The sequence below is a fragment of the Tenebrio molitor genome, chromosome 2 (assembly GCF_963966145.1).
Source record: "Tenebrio molitor chromosome 2, icTenMoli1.1, whole genome shotgun sequence".
NCBI classification, from domain to species: Eukaryota; Metazoa; Arthropoda; class Insecta; order Coleoptera; family Tenebrionidae; genus Tenebrio; species Tenebrio molitor.
In genome coordinates this window covers 23,465,668-23,485,065 of record NC_091047.1, presented here as the reverse complement: position 1 = coordinate 23,485,065, position 19,398 = coordinate 23,465,668, and the positions used below count along the sequence as shown (strand labels likewise).

Genomic DNA, 19,398 nt, shown 5'->3' with positions numbered 1-19,398 from the left:
ATAAACATCAAAAATACGACTGCGTTTTTTAATGCAATGCAAACCAGTTGCATAAAAAATAGATGTATGATGGACGTGTTAAAAGTGATTTTATTTTGTTCGTGGGGTTGGTCAACTCGCTGCGCTCGTTTCCCAATCTACCCACTTACAAAATAAAATCTCACTTTTAACACTTACATCGTAAATAACTATTATGACTATTGAAATATCAATAGTCTGAGTATCATTTTCTTATGAAAGACATTTTTTATGGAGATTCGTTGTAAAATTTGAATTTCATTGTCATCCTGGTTTTTAAAAATGTATATCTCAGGAACCATCAGTCCAAAGGTCATATATGGCATGTGGCATGACATTGCGGGGAGCAGACGGAGGTGGAAAACTGAAATTTCTTTCGAAAATCTTATTATTATCATTATTTAAAAAAAAAAATTTTAAAAGTCCCACGGCATGGAAAGTATATGCCGTTCACGATTATTTTAAACACGCAGGAGGCCGCGATATTTTTTTGTTAGATTGGCGTCAGATCCTGTCATATGACGTTTCGTTTTTAAATATTCGCATTGTTGTCAATTTCGTCATTAATTTAGTTAATAAGAATTTACCCAGAACTGCCCTACAAATATGTATGTTTCATTTCAATTACAATTTTACGATTATTGTTCCTAATGCGTTCAATTATTTAAAAAATGTAACAACTTGGGAGCAGTGTTCGGTTGAATTATAACCTAAAATAGATTTATTAAGACAAATCACAATACTGCCAACTAAAATGTCAGATTTTCATAGATAGTCCGAATTTGAAATAATCGTGAATGGTTTATACATATGTATTTGCATTATTCCTAGCTTTTGGTTATCACTGTATGCAAGTTTCTTAGACAATAAAATATCAGTGGAACTGAGGAGATCATTGATGGTATTATACCAAAAAAATCCTATAAATGAAAACGGTTTTATTTAAATTTAAAAAGCGGTATAATTTAATTTTATTTATCCCGAGGTGGGTTGATATTAAAGGGAGATTAATATTAAAACAGGTTTATTTAGACCCAATGTTTATAATAAATTTTTTTGTTCGACGCTGTCAGAATTTGAGAATTTTCTCCTATGTGAACGGATTTTGATAAATTTGACAACTTGTCAAAACGAAACGTCAAGCTAATTTTAAAGATTTTCAGCGATTTGGAGCCTTTGGAGGGGCTCGTCGAACAAAAAAAACGTTGTATTCGACTCGTTCTTGTGTAATTTGGGCTTTTTTGGCACTCGTGGACCTTTAAAACTCTCGTTTCACTCGAGTTTTAAACTGGCCCACTCATGCCAAAAAAAGTCCAAATTACACACGAACTCGTTAAATAAACTACTATTATCAATACTTGATACTTAATGGATTATTGTTGGTTACGCTATTTAGAAAAATCAGAACTCTGGTGAAAAGTGTAATTCATCGTTAAATCATCATATCGAGAACCAAATCAATGCTTCCTTATGTACCTCACCTGGTACAGGTTTAAAATATCTAGACTGGTTCTTAACTATTTGACCTTAACCTATAAATTTTCAGACTTCTTTGTAGCAGCAAACACAATTCTGATTCTTGAAGAGAATAAACTACAAGCCATATTCACATCTGTATAAATTGGTTGGAGCAAAATTTATTTTTGAATTAAAATGAAAAACTGTTTAGGACAAACGAGTACTGTAACAGAAGCATAAAAAAATATCTCACGAACATCTCCCTTTGATGTTATGGAAGGCTAAATTAATTACCTTAATATTTGAATTATTTTATGTTACTAAAAGCGTTAATTACAATTAAAATGAGCTCTAAGTATAGTCATTAAAAAGATCTAGTTTCAGTTATTATTTCAAACATATCACACATAAAACTTAATTATAAACTTTTACTTGAATGAAAACTACTGCATTGAAAATTTCAATATGTTGTACTAACGGGCCTTTAAATAAATTTATATTTAGAGCAACCTACGGAAATTCAATTGTTTGCAACATTTTTCCAGCGTAGAAAATGACACATCCACGGAATATGACAATATGAAATTGGGAAAAAGCTTACTATGTAACCTGTGTAACTCCGGAGAATAATTGGTTACCTACAAAAATTACTTTACACTGTTAACAGAATGTCGCCTACGCCTACTCTAAATATATATTTATTTGAAGGCCCGATATGTTATGTACACTTTGATTAATTTATTTAAGGTAACTCTCTGTTTCAACTCATGTTATATGTATTGTAGGAAATGGCAATGCCTTTATAAAATATTCGTATTTCGTTTCCCGCTGTTATTTTCATTTAATTTAACAAAGGTGTAAATCGCACCCTTTGTATTAATTAAATATAAATGTTTTTAGTGTGTGGTTGTTTTAGCTAAAGAAAATATAAGTTTTTTTTGTCTTTTAAACTATTTTTAAAAATGAAATAGACACGGGAATTAAAAAAGAATTAAACTATTTTTTAACATTTTATGTAAAAGTGAACCCAATGACACTAGGAAATTTAATTAATAATTTATTTTTAGTATTAGTATTAGTATTAGTATTTTTCAAAGAAATTACTTTTTACTTGAGTTTAGTTTAGCGAATACTTTGACTTTCAGACGTTCAATTCTGTGATAATAATTAGTTTAAAAAATAAAGAATCAAACGGAAAATAACAATCCTTAGTGAAAACATTAAAATAATTTCAATAATTTCATAGTAGACTGCAACGATATAAGATCCGTTGACGTCATTGTGGCACGCTTTGCACAAAGATGTATTTAGTAATTTGAGACTAATTTTACTATGATTGTGTAGATGTGCTGCTTGCCAGCTCACTCACGGCTCCAGCTTCAGAATCAGGCTCTCTCTTTTAACAGATTGTTGTAAACATTTAAACAAATCTGTTTGGCCTGTTCATTTAAATGCAATATTTTCTTTCTTGATTCACTGCTGTCAATTCTTGTGTCTTCTCCATTGGTACTTTTCAGATCATTAAAATCACTATCACTATCGCTGTCACTCTCATGGTGACGATTTTCACTACCACAACTTGTGCTTTGATACTTCAAATTTGTTTTGCCAAGAACGAACGATTTTCACTATTCTTCTTCACTATATTCACTTGCTGGAATCTGTATTACTAAAAAAAAACAACACTTTTAACAATAATACAATACTTCACGTGCACTTCACTCAACAATGCATATAAATTAGTCCGTCAATGGATGATAAGAATGCAGGTGTTGACACGAGCGATGTCTAACCACCTTTTATGATGATATCCAAATTTCGACCGTTTCGACGGATCTTATATCGTTGCAGTCTACTATATGTACATGTTATTTGTTATTTTTTTTTTTTTTAGAAATGAATCATTTGCCTCCTATCAGTACATAACGTCACGCGAATGTTATAGGGACATACTTTACCACACGGTTTGTTAAAGTTACAATTATCGTACCAGTGTAGTAAGATAAAGTGTAAAACAAACCGACAAAGTTTTTGTACTTTTGTCATTACTTAGCGGGTATCAAAGTTGCAGCAATCTCGGTGCCAAGCAGTAATTACAGAACTCTGCAAAAGAAAAAATGTCTACTATTTTGGTGTATGTATGTAATATTATTTCCCTATTTACTAACTATTTCTTAGGATAATAACAGGTACTAGGGAAAGCGTTGCACTTTGCACATTTAGGTAAAACTTGCTCATTGATTAACGAAGCCGAACTCGCTTTCAGTATTTTAATTTTTTACAAAACGAGCTTTTTATTTTGTAATTCCGACACCAACTAAATGTAATTTTTATCTTCACCATTAACTACAACTAGGCTCGCGTAAATAGCTGAAAAGGCGAAATTAATTTAGGAGTTTACACTACGATTAGATAATCTTTTGAATTTATTTGAAGCAAATAAAACAAAACTATGCTGAGTTCCTCTAATCTGCGACAATTCTCCTTTTAAACATGTTTCATAATGTTTTTCATTTTGGATTTGTAGCTGAAAGTAGACATATTGTAAAAGAAATATCAACATAATAAATAATTATTCACAAAAAATGCATGCTTTTGTAACGGAATTATTAAGGCAGCAACTGATAATACAATTATTTTAGTATTATTATCTGTACCGAAGACAATATAATCCTAAGTGATGTAATGGAAGCATAAACTCAATTAAATATATATTTTCCAAATATACTTAAGTATTTAACTTTAGACTTACATAACAAGATACATAGTTTATGCAGTGAAATCTTTTTTTGATTTAATAATAACCAAATATCTGGTCAGTAGAACGAAGTTCTAGACTGTATTTTCAAATACAGCACAATTGTCGAAGAGAATACAGTAATTTGACGTTTCCATTTGCCCGGCGCATCCGCCATAATAGCTGCAAACATGCAAATTTTATTCTCACTGTTCTGCAAAATTCCGGTTTTTAAGTCGTTATGCGAATACATTCCGACATACTTTTTAATGTGTTTTGCTTCCGCGTTCACACATAAAATACAACGGAACACTTAGAACATAATAAAAGTTGAGACAGTTGTGCTTAATGCGGAGTTACTGCTTTCAAATGATGCCTTCGGAATTTACAATTTACTTTAAAAAGTTGTCTGCTTGTCATGAGTAATTAACGGAGTGAGGAGAGCGTAGGAATAACTTCAATCAAATGCATTCTGTTAGAGATGCAGAACCTAATCAGCTTGCTTGTACTGACATTACACGTAAAGTTGAGTATGGAAGCGTCTACGTAATGCAAACAGCAAACAATCAGTCTGAAAACTTGGTACAAATATTATCTGAGTTTTAAAACTTTATTGGAAGTTATAACAAACAGTCGAGTGCTTTTTCATTAACAAATATTATTGGAATGAAGTGAATTTTACTGCCTTTCCAACAACTCATCTGACAAAACGAAACGAATTACGTTGGTTATACTGAATTAATTTTTCAATTTAAATCAACATGAAGGAAAGCAACAAATAAAAAAAAATGCAGATAAAATGATGTAAGAGTAGCACCGAACTCAACATCAACCAAATATTTATACCGCGCATATTTGGAATTATTAACTAATTTAAGCAATTTTTTTTTACTATCCCACCTCCACCCGGCGGCACGGCAATTTTGCCGGAGTACATACACTATTACGGATATTACTATCAAGTAATAGTGCAGTGCTTATCAACATAATTACCGGCGTCTTGCCTCCGCATTTTGACTTTGTTGTGTATTATGTTCTGTGTCAATGTTAAGGAACTTCCTCACGATGTGACATGAGTATAATAATATACCTTTTTGAATTTCAACTACCAATGTGTTATCTAAATCCAGAATTTTTAAATTTTTAAAAAGAGATTGCGGTACTATTCCCGTTGCTGAAATTACAAGTGGTAAAATCGAAATTTTTTCTAAACACCAAAGATTTCTCATAGCAACGGACAGCTCTAAATATTTATTAATTTTTGTGTTATATGTCTGTATTATATTATGTGAATTTGGAACAGCTATATCAAAAAGATATGCTTGCTTTTGTTGTTTATTTAAAATTATAATGTCTGGTCTGTTATGCTTAATATGAATGTCAGTTAAAATTGTTCTATCAAAATATAACTTGTAACTGTCATTTTCCAAACAACTTTCTGGTGTATAACTATAATGTTAAGCAATTATTGATATTATTATTAATTATGATCTAAATAAACATAAAACAGGTCTGGGAGATAACAAAATAAACTTATCAATAAAACATGTGGAGTTTGTATTTTATGCTATGGCCGTACTGGAATGGATACAATAATTATTTCTAGAATTGTTCTCATTGCTGTAGGGTAACAATTTTTAACTGCGAGAACTGCAATTGAGCTGCTTGGAAGAACATGTCTATTTGTAAGTTGCTTAGACAGAGAACAAGATGAGAAATTGTCAGTCATCTTGAAACACAACGGTGCCCACACAGACTTTTTCTCTGTAAACTAGAATGTTGCAAAACGAGGTTGTTGCCTGAGGAACTTCGAGAAACAAACTACCACTTTCAAACATCTGGGAGCAAAAAACGAAACAAAACGGTCAAAACGTAGTTGTGGTTCACATTGTAACTTAGCTTTAGAATATGTTGTTTCTCAAGATCGTGTTAAAAGAGCGGAAGCTTCAAAATATGTGTTTGCACTGGCAAAAGCGAAGAAATTTCAAAACAAAATTTGAATTTAAAACGAAGAAAGTTTTCAGTACCGATGGCAAAATAATGAACAGCTGCTCAATACTCCGTCCAGCGAGTTATTGGGAGATTTTAAATTGTAGGTTTGTTCACTACAAAATACACTACAATACATTAATCAGAGAATAATTTCAAGGCAAAAAATTTTACTGCATGAAGGATATATTTCAAATTTTATACGCGCTAGGTACTACTAAACGCTGTTCAAAAATCAAAAAACCATTGTGGCGCAAATAACACACATTTTTCATGACATTTCGTATTACTTATCACAGTGACAGATAAGTAATTTGCACCACAATGGTTTTTTGATCTCTGCGTAGAATTTAGTGATTTTTATGTCAACCAATCTCTCGCTGGACAAACTATACCTATGTAGAAGTATACGAAAATTTAATTGTTAGTGTCAACAATTATTATTGATAATGAAACTTCGTTCCCTGAAAGAAGGTCCCAAGATATTTCAATAAACCTGAACCTGATTTAAAAGGAATGCAAAGTAAAAATACAGTTGTTAAATACAGATTTTTTAAAATTTTAATTATCAGTGACAATAAGTTGAGACCCCGACACTAAAGTCGCCACCATGGTAGGTTTTTACCAATTTTGCCAATAAGCGGTGCGACAGTCGACGATTTTTATTATTTCTTCTTGTTTCACTCCAATTTTAGCTACATAGAACCCAACTGTCCAACGACTGACATGATTGGTAATTTTCTTTTTTGGAGTCCAAACTTGCTCTCCCAAACGATTTTTTCAATCCACTAGAGAACACATTTTTACCTACAGAACAGTTTGTTACCCAAGAAAAACCAGGTTTCATTTAAGGATTTGGTGTCAGAGAAATTTATATGTGTCTATGTTTTTACGGTATTTTCTGTGAATTGCTCACATAATCTCACTTGATTGGCGAAATTTGATGTAAGCCAGTAACTTGCACTATTTAGACTTAGAGTATGTCCCTGAGAAGTTTTTGTGAAAAACTGGATTATATTAAATTGATTTAGAATAACTTACATCATTGTTGAGTTTTTTAGAAGCGTTAAGCTTAGCAAAAACTCCTTCACAACCCCGCCAAGCTAGTCATAATTCATTTGGAAAAGTTCTGGGGTGTCTTTATTGCATATATCAAGTACAGAATTAAATTAGTCACATTTGAAAGCTCTAGTGCTCTTTTACTCTTTTTGTGGTTGATCCTGTAATACGAGTACGTTTTGTGTTTTTTCGTATCGAGCTTTATTGGATTCAATGTCAGCAAAGGAATTCAATTTCCCGTTATATTCTATACGACAATTTTATTGTCTGTTACATTCCACATTGTTTTTAGAGTAAACTCTTTATACTCATCACCACAGATTTTCTCCAGGTGTACTACTCGATCTCCCACAAGTTCATCCAGTGTTTCCATTTTTGTGTAGTCTCTGTGATCAATCAAATTTCTATAACTTTTTAAATAAAAAATGATCAAACAGGATGAAAGCAATTTGAAGATATTACCAAAGCTTTATTGGGGGTATTCTGTAACTGCTCCGCTAAATTTTAAAGGGCGTGAAATTAAGTCATAGCAATGACCAATCAGGGCTTGAAATTTTAAAATTTAAAAGACGCTAAAATTTTAACGCCCCTTTAAAAATTACAGAATACGCCCCTAAATCTAGTAACTAACTAAGCGACAGTGACAATTAAAGAACAAGACAAGTGAAACGACTGTTTCTTTTTTTTTTGGAAAATTACCATTTTCACGAGATTGGATACTTGAAGTCAACAAACTTCTGAGTCAAATTTATCGATAACCATAAAAGCATGAAGTAGGTTCTGTAAAATTATTGCACACACAAATCAAAATAAAATTTACCCAACAAATTTAAATTCTTTAATCTTTCCAATATCTTTTCCCGGAAGGTGACACAAGGAATTTTTACGATGTTTAACTTTGTCGTTCATTTTTTAAAGAAAGGAGTACGAGTGTTGAGGAAGACGCATGATTATCGCAGGAAAGCAAATAACTACGGGAAGAGGCATGATTATTGACTAATTAAAATTAGAATATTGGTTGTCATTCAAAACATGCTTGAATATTATTAAAGTCCATTTTTTAGGTAATTATAGTCAGATGGATCAATTAATAGGCAGAACAACTGTTATGTTACTATCTCATTTCAACATAATGTAAAACAAGATATGGAGCTTTTGTACGTATTGTATTCAGCTCGTCCCACTATTCATCTCGCTTTGGCATGTGCGATTAGAGCAAGACGCGAGTTGTACGTTTATTACATTAGCGAATTAGCGATGCCAAATTTTTAGGTTAGGTTTTAACCACATTTGTGATAGTTTTCTTTAGTTTTGCTTGAAATTTCAACCGTATGATGCCAACGAAAAGCTACACAGGAAGTGAACAGATTCATGTAATTGCAAATATACTGGAATTGCACAGAAACTTACAAGACTGGAAGTTAGGGTGTAAGGAGGTAAACTAATTCGTGACATTGCCGAAACAAAATCTAGGAAGAAAGAAAGAGAATCTAAATCTCGTTGTTTTGTGTTGTTTTGAACAATTTTTAATATACAGTTGCGGACAGAAAAAATCGGACAATGTTTTTTCGCTAATGTAAGTCTATTTACTCTTTTTATGGTTACTCTTAAAATATTTATTTATAGTAAATTCATTTTTTTAATGACGAACTAGCTGGATTTTTTTTGTTGGATTTTTTTACAAAATAAACAAAAATTGAATAGTTGGCAAAGATTTAATTTGTCATATTATTGTCGCTGCCCGCTGCCATAATGAATTTCCAAAACGGAGTAGAGCATCATTAAGCAAGCAGACGAAGCAGCACAATTTAAAGGCTTTCAACAAAATAAAAGAAATTACTCATGGAGATAATGGAAACGTAATGAAAAAGTAGAAAATTATAGAAGCAAATGACGTGACCCATAACCAAACTTTTTAAAAGCCCAAATCCGCGGTAAAAAGATGTGTTCACAAGACAAAAGTTAATAAATTTAGTAACTATAGTTTGTCATTAAAGTCCATTCGTTTTAATAAACAATTGTCAAAATGTTGTCAAGGTGGTAGACTTGCCAAAATGTCAAACCTAGTTATTTCATAAATCAATGTTGGCATCTCTGAGTGTCAGCCAAATTTCGTCCATTTGACATGCGCAAGACTTGTTTAATATAAAATTCAAAATTGGCGAAGAATTTAAAGTTGAAGAATGGCTTCACGTAAAAGGGGTACAGGTCAGTCGCTTCTTCAACGTGAAAAGATGGCAGTAGTTCTATACTGCATAGAACTGGAGACGGAAAAACCATCAATGTCGATGAAAGAAATTTGCGAGAAAGCTGCTCATATTTTGATGTAACATTGTACCTGTTTCCTATTTTTGAAATCCTATTTCATAATCCTTTTCCATACAGATTCACCCAACCGTTGCTTTTAAAATAATGACAGATTTTAAAATCAATCGATGTGTTAAATCACCACAAAAAAAGGACGCGCAAAAATTGTTTATAAAAGAGATCCAGCATTTCATTATATTAAAGAAGAATTGGCCCGAAGAATATACATTCATCACGAAAAAGGTGAACATTTCACAATAGATGATCTGCATAAATACGCCAAAGAGGAATGTGAATATATTTGCGGCAGAACAAAGTTATATACAATACTAAAATCAATGGGATACCGGTATAGAAAACACAATAACAGACTAGTTTTGATTGCACAACCACATATAATTTTGAAGCGAATTAAATTTATAAGAAAATATTTACAGTATCTACAATCTGATAATTATATACAGGGTGGTCCAACACTTACCATTTTTGCGATTACGCGGTTTCTAACTATCGAAAAAATTTTTCGCTTGGCTAGGAAGAGACACACATTATGGAGCTATAAGCCTGTCCCATTATTTTATTTATTATCAATTGGGTTTCGCGTCAAGAGGCGATAAAGTGAAATTAATCAAAATTCAAAAAAAAAATTTTAATCTAAATTGGTTCAAACTAATACAGAAAACAGAAATCTGAAAATAAAAAAAATTAAAACGCATCACATTGCCGATTTATTGCAATTAAAGAAGGTGCCGCACAACTGACAGAAATTTATGACGCAGTTACACTAAGTGCCTAATCACAAACCAAACCAGAAGTAAGATTTACAATACCCCATCGCCAAACTGCAGGTACTTAGCCTGTCAGGGCCGAACTCGACTATTTTACGCCTAGCAATTTCGGCAAACATTCTGAAGAAAGTTTCAAATAAATTACGTAATGAAGTTGAAATTATTCAATATTCAGTTTTCTAAAATATATATTTTTCATTTAACGAAAAATCCTTTACTTGCTGCGAATCGTTTCTATCATAAACTGGAATTTCACCAGTACTGACCTGAAAAATGGTTTCGGGGGAGCCGACAGCCCTGCGTCAAAAAGATTTATTGGGGAGTCATCACATTACGGGCTGTCCTATTCAGCTCTACCATAAACGGTCTTGGATTCCAGCTTTCTTTAACTTGATATTTGATCGCAATTTTCACTATTACCTAATTATAATTCAAAGTCGGAAGTGGATCAATCAAAAAGGTGAGGAGTTCTGTAACTAGTAGAGCAAAAAAAAACTTTCAATATTTGGACCAATTTATTATTATTATTATTATTATTATTATTAAATTAAGTTAAATTGCGGAGGCAAACCTTTTACGCAATTTTTTGTTTAAGCAATTAAAAAGTAAAATTTAATTAATCGGTATTGTCGGATGAACTAAAGCGGAGGCTGGTATACTCGTATTCAAATTTTAGTCATGATTCCCCTTGTGTTGATCATAACGTTTTTTAAACTGGCTGACATTTTCAGCATTAACAATCAAACTTGGTAGAGCGTTCCAATTTCCAAAAGCACGGTTTGTTAAGAAATGTTGCCTGGTAGTTGTTTTAAATGATTCCTTGGCAACTTTAAATTCATGCCCACGTAATCGTCTTCCTTCACTAAATAAACAAAAGTTTTCCACTTCTTCAGGAAAAAGATTATGCGTTAATCGAAACATTTGAATCAAATCAGCTCTATCGAATCTGTCTTCAAGTTGCGGAATTTTTAAAATTTGTAAACGTTCTTCGTATGACAGGTGTGACAAATCGGGCGACCATCTAGTTACTGCATGTTGCACTCTTTCTAATAAAAGTTGGTCTTTCTTGTAAAGGGGACGCCAGACTGATATGGCAAAGTCCATTTGAGGTCGTATATAGGTGCTATATAAATTACTCACTAAACTGTGTGAAGGGGAAGGAAAAATTTTCTTCAAAAGGTATAGGGTGCCAACAGCTTTCCTAGCGGCTTTATTTGTTTGCTCTGTCCAAGAAATATCCTGCGTTACCGTCACTCCAAGATCAACTTGTGATGCTACAATTGGAAGATCAGTGTTGTCTATTTTATATGTGATCTTTGGATTTTTTTTGCCAAAGTACATCACTGTACATTTGTTTGTATTAAGTGGGAGTTTCCAGTTTATGCACCACTCGTAAAGTATATTCACTTTGTGCTGTAGGTCACACTCTTTGTCTGTTGGACAACCAAATAATTTAAGATCATCAGCATATGCTGAATAACCAGTTTGCAGTGACAGTAACAAATCAGACGTATAAGCAAGGAATAATATTGGACCTAAAACTGAGCCTTGGGGAACGCCGCTGGCAACACTCTTTTCTAAAGAAAAATGACTACCAACACGAACCACAAATGTTCTCGCCGACAAAAACGCTTTTATCCATTCAATGCATCTACCCCTCACACCAAGAGCTTGCAATTTGTGCAGCAACAGGATGTGGGAAACTTTGTCAAACGCCTTGCTAAAGTCTAAATATACGACATCAAGAGAGCCTTTTTGATCCAAGATCTTAGTCCAACTATTAAGTGAAGATACAAGATTAGTGATAACGGATCGATTAGGCAGGAATCCGTGCTGGTAAGTTGGAATTTGATATTAAATCGCTATAAAGTTAGCTCCATCACAAAAATTTAATTGAAAAAAATTGATCATGCTCAATCATAGAATATTAATTGTAGATTGTGCCTACCGAGTTTCAGAATTTTTGGACAATTATTAAACGTGTAATCGCAAAAATGGAAAGTGTTGGACCACCCTGTATTTGTTTTTTTGGATGAAACCTGGATTTATGAAAATGGCAGCCAGGTGCGGCACTGGATTAATCTTTCAGATCCTAAAGGTATTCCAAAACGGGTAAAAGGAGAAGGCAAAAGGTTCACCATTCTTCATGCCGGAACATCTGCAGGGTTTTTACCAGGTTGCGACTTATTACTTGGTTCCGAAATAGAGCACAGGGATTACCATAAAAACATGAATAGTGATATTTTTACAAGATGGATACGTAACCAACTATTACCAGCATTAAATTTACTGGATAAACCTGCAGTAATAGTGATGGATAATGCCCCGTACCATTCAGAACAGGTGACTAAACATCCAGTCTCTTCAATAAAAAAAGGTGACATGATACAGTGGTTAAATGAGAACAATATCCCGTACCCCCCTGAAGCCACAAAAAAAGTGTTGTATAATATAATTTGCACCAAGAAGCAAGATATCCAAAAACATTATCTGATTGATGATTTAGTTCATACAAATGGGCATCATATGCTTCGCTTACCACCTTACAATTGCCAGTACAATCCCATTGAGTTGGCTTGGGGTTTTCTGAAAAATTGTTATAATAAAAATATATCTTCATGTACTGAATCAAAAACTGAAAAAGTCAAAAAAATGTGGTTAGAAGCCATTTCTCATTTTACACCTGAAATGTGGTCTAATAGTGTCAAACACTGTGAGCAACTCATCAAACAGGATTGGCAAAAATTAATGGGAAATGCATCAATTGAAGACATACCCCCGTTTATAATACAGGTGGCAGCAGATTCAGATTCAGAATCAGATGTGGAAGATGATGACGAAAATCTGGAATATGAATAGTTTTCACTCTCAAGTTGTTTAATTTTTTTCATTTTTCTAATATTAAACTAGTTTTTGCCTTTTATCTTTCAATCCACATTTTATTTAACCGTTCACATTTCCCGATTTATTGGATTTCAAGTACATATTCCGTACAAACCTTCATTTCTTCTTGCTAAGTTTGAAGACGCAACTCACTTTTCAGAATCATTATTAAACATAACATTGCTTTTAATATGCAAGGTCTTAATAAATAAACAATATTTATCATTTTCTGTAGGTACTTTCGTACCGGTCGTTGGATGTTGGAATGACGATTTGTGTGATTGTGTTCTTGATTGCGATTGAAAAATGTCAACGTGCAACACACAGATAGTGCAACATGTGTGCAACATATACATAACCTCAATAAATATCTAGTGTAAAAACCATTATACATCTGGTCCATAAAACGATATTCTGGGGTGGTACGGTCCGGTCTTTTAAGAATTTTTGACATTGACAATTGTTTATTAAAACGAATGGACTTTACAAAAATGAATTTACTATATAGTCTATTTTTTAATCAAAGAACCACAACACCGCAATTTACACCCAAAATAGAGCTGACAACATTGTACACTTTTGACATAGAGTGAAAAATCTCATCATAAAAGATTGAGGTTATTAGAGATATTAGTAGCGCAGCATGTTAATAAAGTTAATAACAACTAATAACAACCCATTTAAGAGTTTAATAAATTTCTTACTTTGCGAGGCATTTTTAATAACACATTCAAATTTTAGCTGCGAGTTTGCGTACTTTCAAGGACATTAAAAATGACAGATGTTGGCTGGTATAGCCAATAGACATCATTAAATTCCCTAAATTTAGTAAAATTTTATATTTACAAACCTAAATCAAAAGGTTGTGGTTCTTTGATTAAAAAATAGACTGTATTTATTATTGTAAGCCAGGTTTACTCAACTCAATTTTAGCTAAATTTTCTGATAAAACTTGTCCTACTTTTTTCTGTCCGCGACGATATCTTATCTATTTGTTGGTAAACAGTTATCAAAAGTGTTCTGAAATGACATCTGTCTCATGTTGCCGACATAAATTTTCAAATGTTGGTAGCACCATGCACTGCTGTCAAATGTCAAAAGCATTCGCAGCTCATGTCGACTTCTTGATTCGAACTGATCTCATCGGACTATAATAATTAAAAAATGGACTGTATCAAATTTTGTTCTGTTCACGCCTGAAATAAATATTAAAACTTGTAGGTATTTTTTATTGATAATAATGTGTACAAAATGGTAAATAACATTTCACTTAAAAAACTCTTGACAATCATTTTAAACCTGAATTTTTTTGTTTAAAAATACTGCGTGGTCGCCGATCGCACCCAAATACAAATGTCGAATTTAAAATCTCTGTTTTTTCAGCTACACCAACCCAATTTCACCGCATTACACTCTGTTTCGCGCATAATTCACTGAAAACACAAGTATGAATACAAGCGTAAACACGTTTTGGTCATGTGAAACATGAAAACGTTCGCTAATAGTGGATGATTGATGATAATTTCGGAAAAGGCCGGAAAATGCATTATTATTTCTGCCTTATAATTACTTTCAATTATAAACAATAATTAGTCATTCGGATGTAATACATTTTCCATTAAATAAATTGTTTTGCGGTATCGCCCCATCGTAATTAGTTGTGATGATGGAATAGCGGCTCTCCCCTTTTCATCTTTGCTTAATAAGACCGGAACGATTCATTTTTTGTGTGGGTCTTTTCTCTAAGACGAAAAGAAAATATTTGCGGAGGAAATCTGGCCGAAAACGAACTGGTGATTGTCGGAATTTGAAAACTTATAAAAACGGAACAGCCAACGATACTCATTGTTGTTTATTTTCAGATAGCACGGCGTTTCCCCAATCCCACGTTTTCCGATATAAAGGTAAGGATTTACCTCTTCTTTATGTTTTTAACATGAATATGATCCTAAAATGATGTTTATAAAAAATTTGTTTACCGCTATGCTATGGATTCGCTTTTCAATTTTACTCTTTACTTTTTTTGTTTCACAAAACTTTGTAACAAATTCATAACCCATAAAATGAAAAAATATTGCTTCTTATTTTTTGTGATTATATTCTACTCACTTTTCGTCCACATTTCAGCACGAAACCAAACAAATTTTAATCATCCTGTCTCTTTGCTTTCAACTTGTACTGTATTTGTACACCACCGACTAGTTTCTGACCATTCATTGCAAAACCGGTGTGCTTTAAATTTTACAAAGTAAACCAGAACTAGAGGATTGGTCTGAATGCTCGTCTGAAATGGGTAATTTACGGCATCTGTTCTGAAAGCACCCTCAGATACTTCATGTTCGAAAGTACAATTTAAACGAATCTCTCTTGCTCATTTGATGCAAGAGATGAGTCTGAAACTTCTTGTTTTTACCTGAATTTAAATAATTTTTTCTAATGCGGGAGATATCGTTTAAAACAGCTTAGATTGTTTACGCTAGCATCAATCTACAATAAAGTAGGAATACCCTATTCAAATTTGTTAAGTAAGAATATTTGTATTTACTATATTTATTTTGTCACTTCATCTGTGAAATCTTGAACGTCAAGTTACTCATTCAAAAAGTTTTTAACTTACAAGTTTGAGTGGAGGTGTGGAACTTTACACAACTTTTGTACCGAAACGTTTTACACGCAATTGATGAACGATAAAATAGCAGTTTACTGTTGTAATTAACATTTTCTCAAATATCCTCTTTCATAAGTTAAATTCGCTGTCATTCATTCAGGTACTAAAACTTTCAAAGTTGTTCACAAAACTAAAGAAAAAAGTATTTCTAAAAGTAGCTCAAACTTTTTATTATAGGAGAATTTGTACAGTGACTTCCAATTGAGTAGAACACAACATTCGAATAAACTAGTGCATCTATATTTTTAAATTTTCAACGGAACAAGTTAATTTGTGTTCATTTAAATTTCTCCTCAAAGTTGGCGTTGAAGAGTCCAGTCGATTGTGAACGCACCACTCGTCAGTCTGCGGAGTAAAAACACATACATCAAAATTTCAGTCATCTGTGATTAATTTTTTATTAAAGAAATAATCTTAGATGAAAAAGGAACAGATTACTTTTGAAGGAGTAAGTGTAAAAACATATAAAATCAAAATTACGGAAAAAATTAATTTATTGATTAAAATGGGGATATGACGTGATAGAAGTGCAAGTGCAGCACTAATTAAGTTAATTTAAATGTGACAGCAAGTCTCCAACAATTCGTTTAAGTTGTTTGGTTTGTTTCAACTTTGTAATTTAGATGCGTCGCTGTTAAGTGGAGCAATTTATAATCTCTTTTGCGGCAATAAATTCAAATGTAGTGTACCTAGACGCTGCAATGCTCTTGTGCTTGGTTGAAAACTTAAAAGCAGACATGTTGTAAATACAGAAATTGCTGGTGACGAGCGCGAGCAATAGTCGTGGCTGATGCCAGAAACCTTTCTAGTTTGCATTCATGGGACAAGAACCGCACCGGCGGAAACGTTTCCGTCAGACAGTTGACATAAACCGAAGGCCATGAAAACTGCCATGTGACAAAGTAATTTGAATGGCAAAGGTTGTTTAGACGGGCGAGGCCGATAAAGACGAGCGGTAATTTATTTTATAGTTATTTTATAAAAAGGGCGTCTCACTCTGGCTCGTTGTTCTTTACGGGCTGTAAACTATGCCCGCGAAATTAAAGAGTGAAATAATTTGTCCCGCAAGACGGCGGCAATATATCTTTAAGCGAAAATGCTTTTCAAACGAGATATAATCCCCGAAAGGGGACCACTCGAAGTACATTTTTTATTCGGCGCTGTCGGTCCCATCAAAACTGTGTTGTGCACTATAATAAAGGATTTGCTGGATGCGAAATGAACGTCGAAAAGGAGGAGGTCTTTTTCGAGACTATTAACGAACAATGCGGTTCGTTGAGGAATTTTCAAATTTAATTCTGCAGACTCTGTAAACCGACCCAACTAATTAATAGATTTCACGTGTCACGAGATCCCACCCGAATTCGACAGTTTCGCTCTGGTCTAGAGTTTCCAACTATTCGAGGGCGCAAAAATAACTTTCTGGGGTCGATTGTTAATGGCAAGAGATTTTAGATATCTACGGACCTATATGTACGAGTACGTATATGTACATTTGTTATATGCTATTATACGTTTCATCGTGACACATATTCTTAATAGTATATTACATCGGAGGTGGAAAATGTTTCATTACAGCGGAGCAATCATGTTGAATGATCAGTCAGATCGCGACGCTGGAATGAAACTTTCACCGAGCATAGTATACAAAGTGATCAAAAAGAAAACAAATCAGAGCAGGCGTTGCAAATTATTATCGGTCATGTCGTAGCAGAATGTTATGCAAATAAGCGTTCAATGCATGGGCGTAGACAATTTGTGGTCTCAAACGGTTCTTTATAATAAATCCTACCTCAGGAATTGTAGAAGTTGGAATTATAATTTATTTTTTTAATTTAATTTAATTTAATTTAATTTAATTTAATTTAATTTAATTTAATTTAATTTAATTTAATTTAATTTAATTTAATTTATTTATTATAATATAATTGTACATTTTATTATTAGGTATTATCTGATAATGGACACAATTTATAAAATAAACAAGAGCAACATTTTTCATTCGTAAGAATGGGTAATTTACCAGCTTTATTGCCAAACGCGACGCCACTGGTAAGCAGATTTTGCGATGAACTGTCAAAGATATTTTATTTTTTGAGGTTATATTTGGCAAATTGAATGAATTATATTGCCCTTATTCGGATGGAAATTTGAAGGTGTGTTTCGCTTTTTGTCTGACGACAAAATAATAAAAATTAACCTCTTGTAAAAGTTGAACCGGTATTTGACACTGACATTTTCGAGAATTGACAGAAATGTCATTTTTCGACCAAGAGATGCAAGTTTTGAACTGTAATTTTCCAATCAAAAGGAACCATTTTCAGGCAGCAATGACGTATTTTTGGGATATTTTTAATAATTCTGATGATAAGTGTCATTTCTTTAAGAGAATTTATAAGTAGTCAATTTACTAGTGATGGATAAATGACCGGTCATTTATTTTTGGTCAAAGTTGACCGGTCCTTGATCGGTCAATTACCAGTCATTATTGGTCAAAAAGTAGGAACTAGTTAAACATCACAAAATGATTCTTTCAATGTCAAGAATTATTTTAATAACAAATAATGGTTCTTAATTCCATTTTTTATAAGATTTATTGATCGATAAATTATTGTTCTAAAATTGTGTAAGTGAGGTTAAGTTTGAATTGTTTGAAGTTATACTTTGTTTTTTCTTTAACATATTTGCTTGAATTTGAACTTTTTGTTACTTTAAAACGCTTTAAAACTTTCAACACAACTGTGTGTGTGTATTTTCAGTTTTTTAGTTTCTTTTAAAATACTTAAACATTCGTTTAGAATTTAAAAAAGTAGGTAAGTATTTTATGAAAATAAAAATATATTGTATGTCACGTTAAGAAGACACAAAAATGATTGAAAAACAAAAACCACTTTTTCCTAATAGATAAAAAGCTTAATCGTTTTCCACTTTATTAAAGTTTTAGATGTTTCATTGTCATAATTTACTTATTTATTGTCATAATCGATTTCTTCATTGTCAGCAGCGACGTAAATGAAATCAGACAACCTATATGAGCGGGAAATTTAAATTTTAAAAATGACTGGTCAAATACGTCAAGTCATTGACAATTATTGACCGGTCAAATGGGTCATTGACTAAGTCAATTACCGGACTTCACAACACTACAATTTACATTGTTGTAATTATTTACTTTAAGAAAAATTATTCAATGAATTTGACTTCTCTCTATTTTTTATTATTTTACGCCGACTGAAAAAAAATATTGATTGAATTGTTCTGTCCCCAAAGAATTGTCTTCGTAGTGCTGATTTCATTTGGATGTTTCATTCTTAATTAAATTGTAAATTGCGTTTTGTTTGTTGTCAGAATTTTTTATGAAATTATTATGCTTTTCTTGGACTCTGCTAACCTATATGCAGAGCTGCACGTACCTTAGTGCAACTTTTCTTCTAAATGCACCTACTAGGTATATACAGTGATTCCAGAATTCTCTCCACGTTTCTTAATTC

General features: G+C 32.6%; 1 protein-coding gene and 1 long non-coding RNA gene across 2 annotated transcripts in view; one reads left to right on the top strand and one right to left on the bottom strand.

Annotated features, from left to right (window-relative positions):
• Window positions 1-19,398, top strand: part of LOC138124110 (limbic system-associated membrane protein-like) — a 234,664-nt gene that overhangs the window by 76,791 nt on the left and 138,475 nt on the right. The window contains exon 3 of the mRNA XM_069039059.1: window positions 15,102-15,143. Coding sequence (XP_068895160.1) covers window positions 15,102-15,143 — 42 coding nt within the window. The remainder of the gene's footprint in view (window positions 1-15,101; window positions 15,144-19,398) is intronic.
• On the bottom strand, window positions 12,370-13,525 carry LOC138124400 (uncharacterized). The gene is made up of 3 exons (XR_011157132.1): window positions 13,355-13,525; window positions 12,775-12,942; window positions 12,370-12,718 (listed from the first exon to the last, which is right to left on the bottom strand). It is a non-coding gene; the product is annotated as an uncharacterized lncRNA (long non-coding RNA).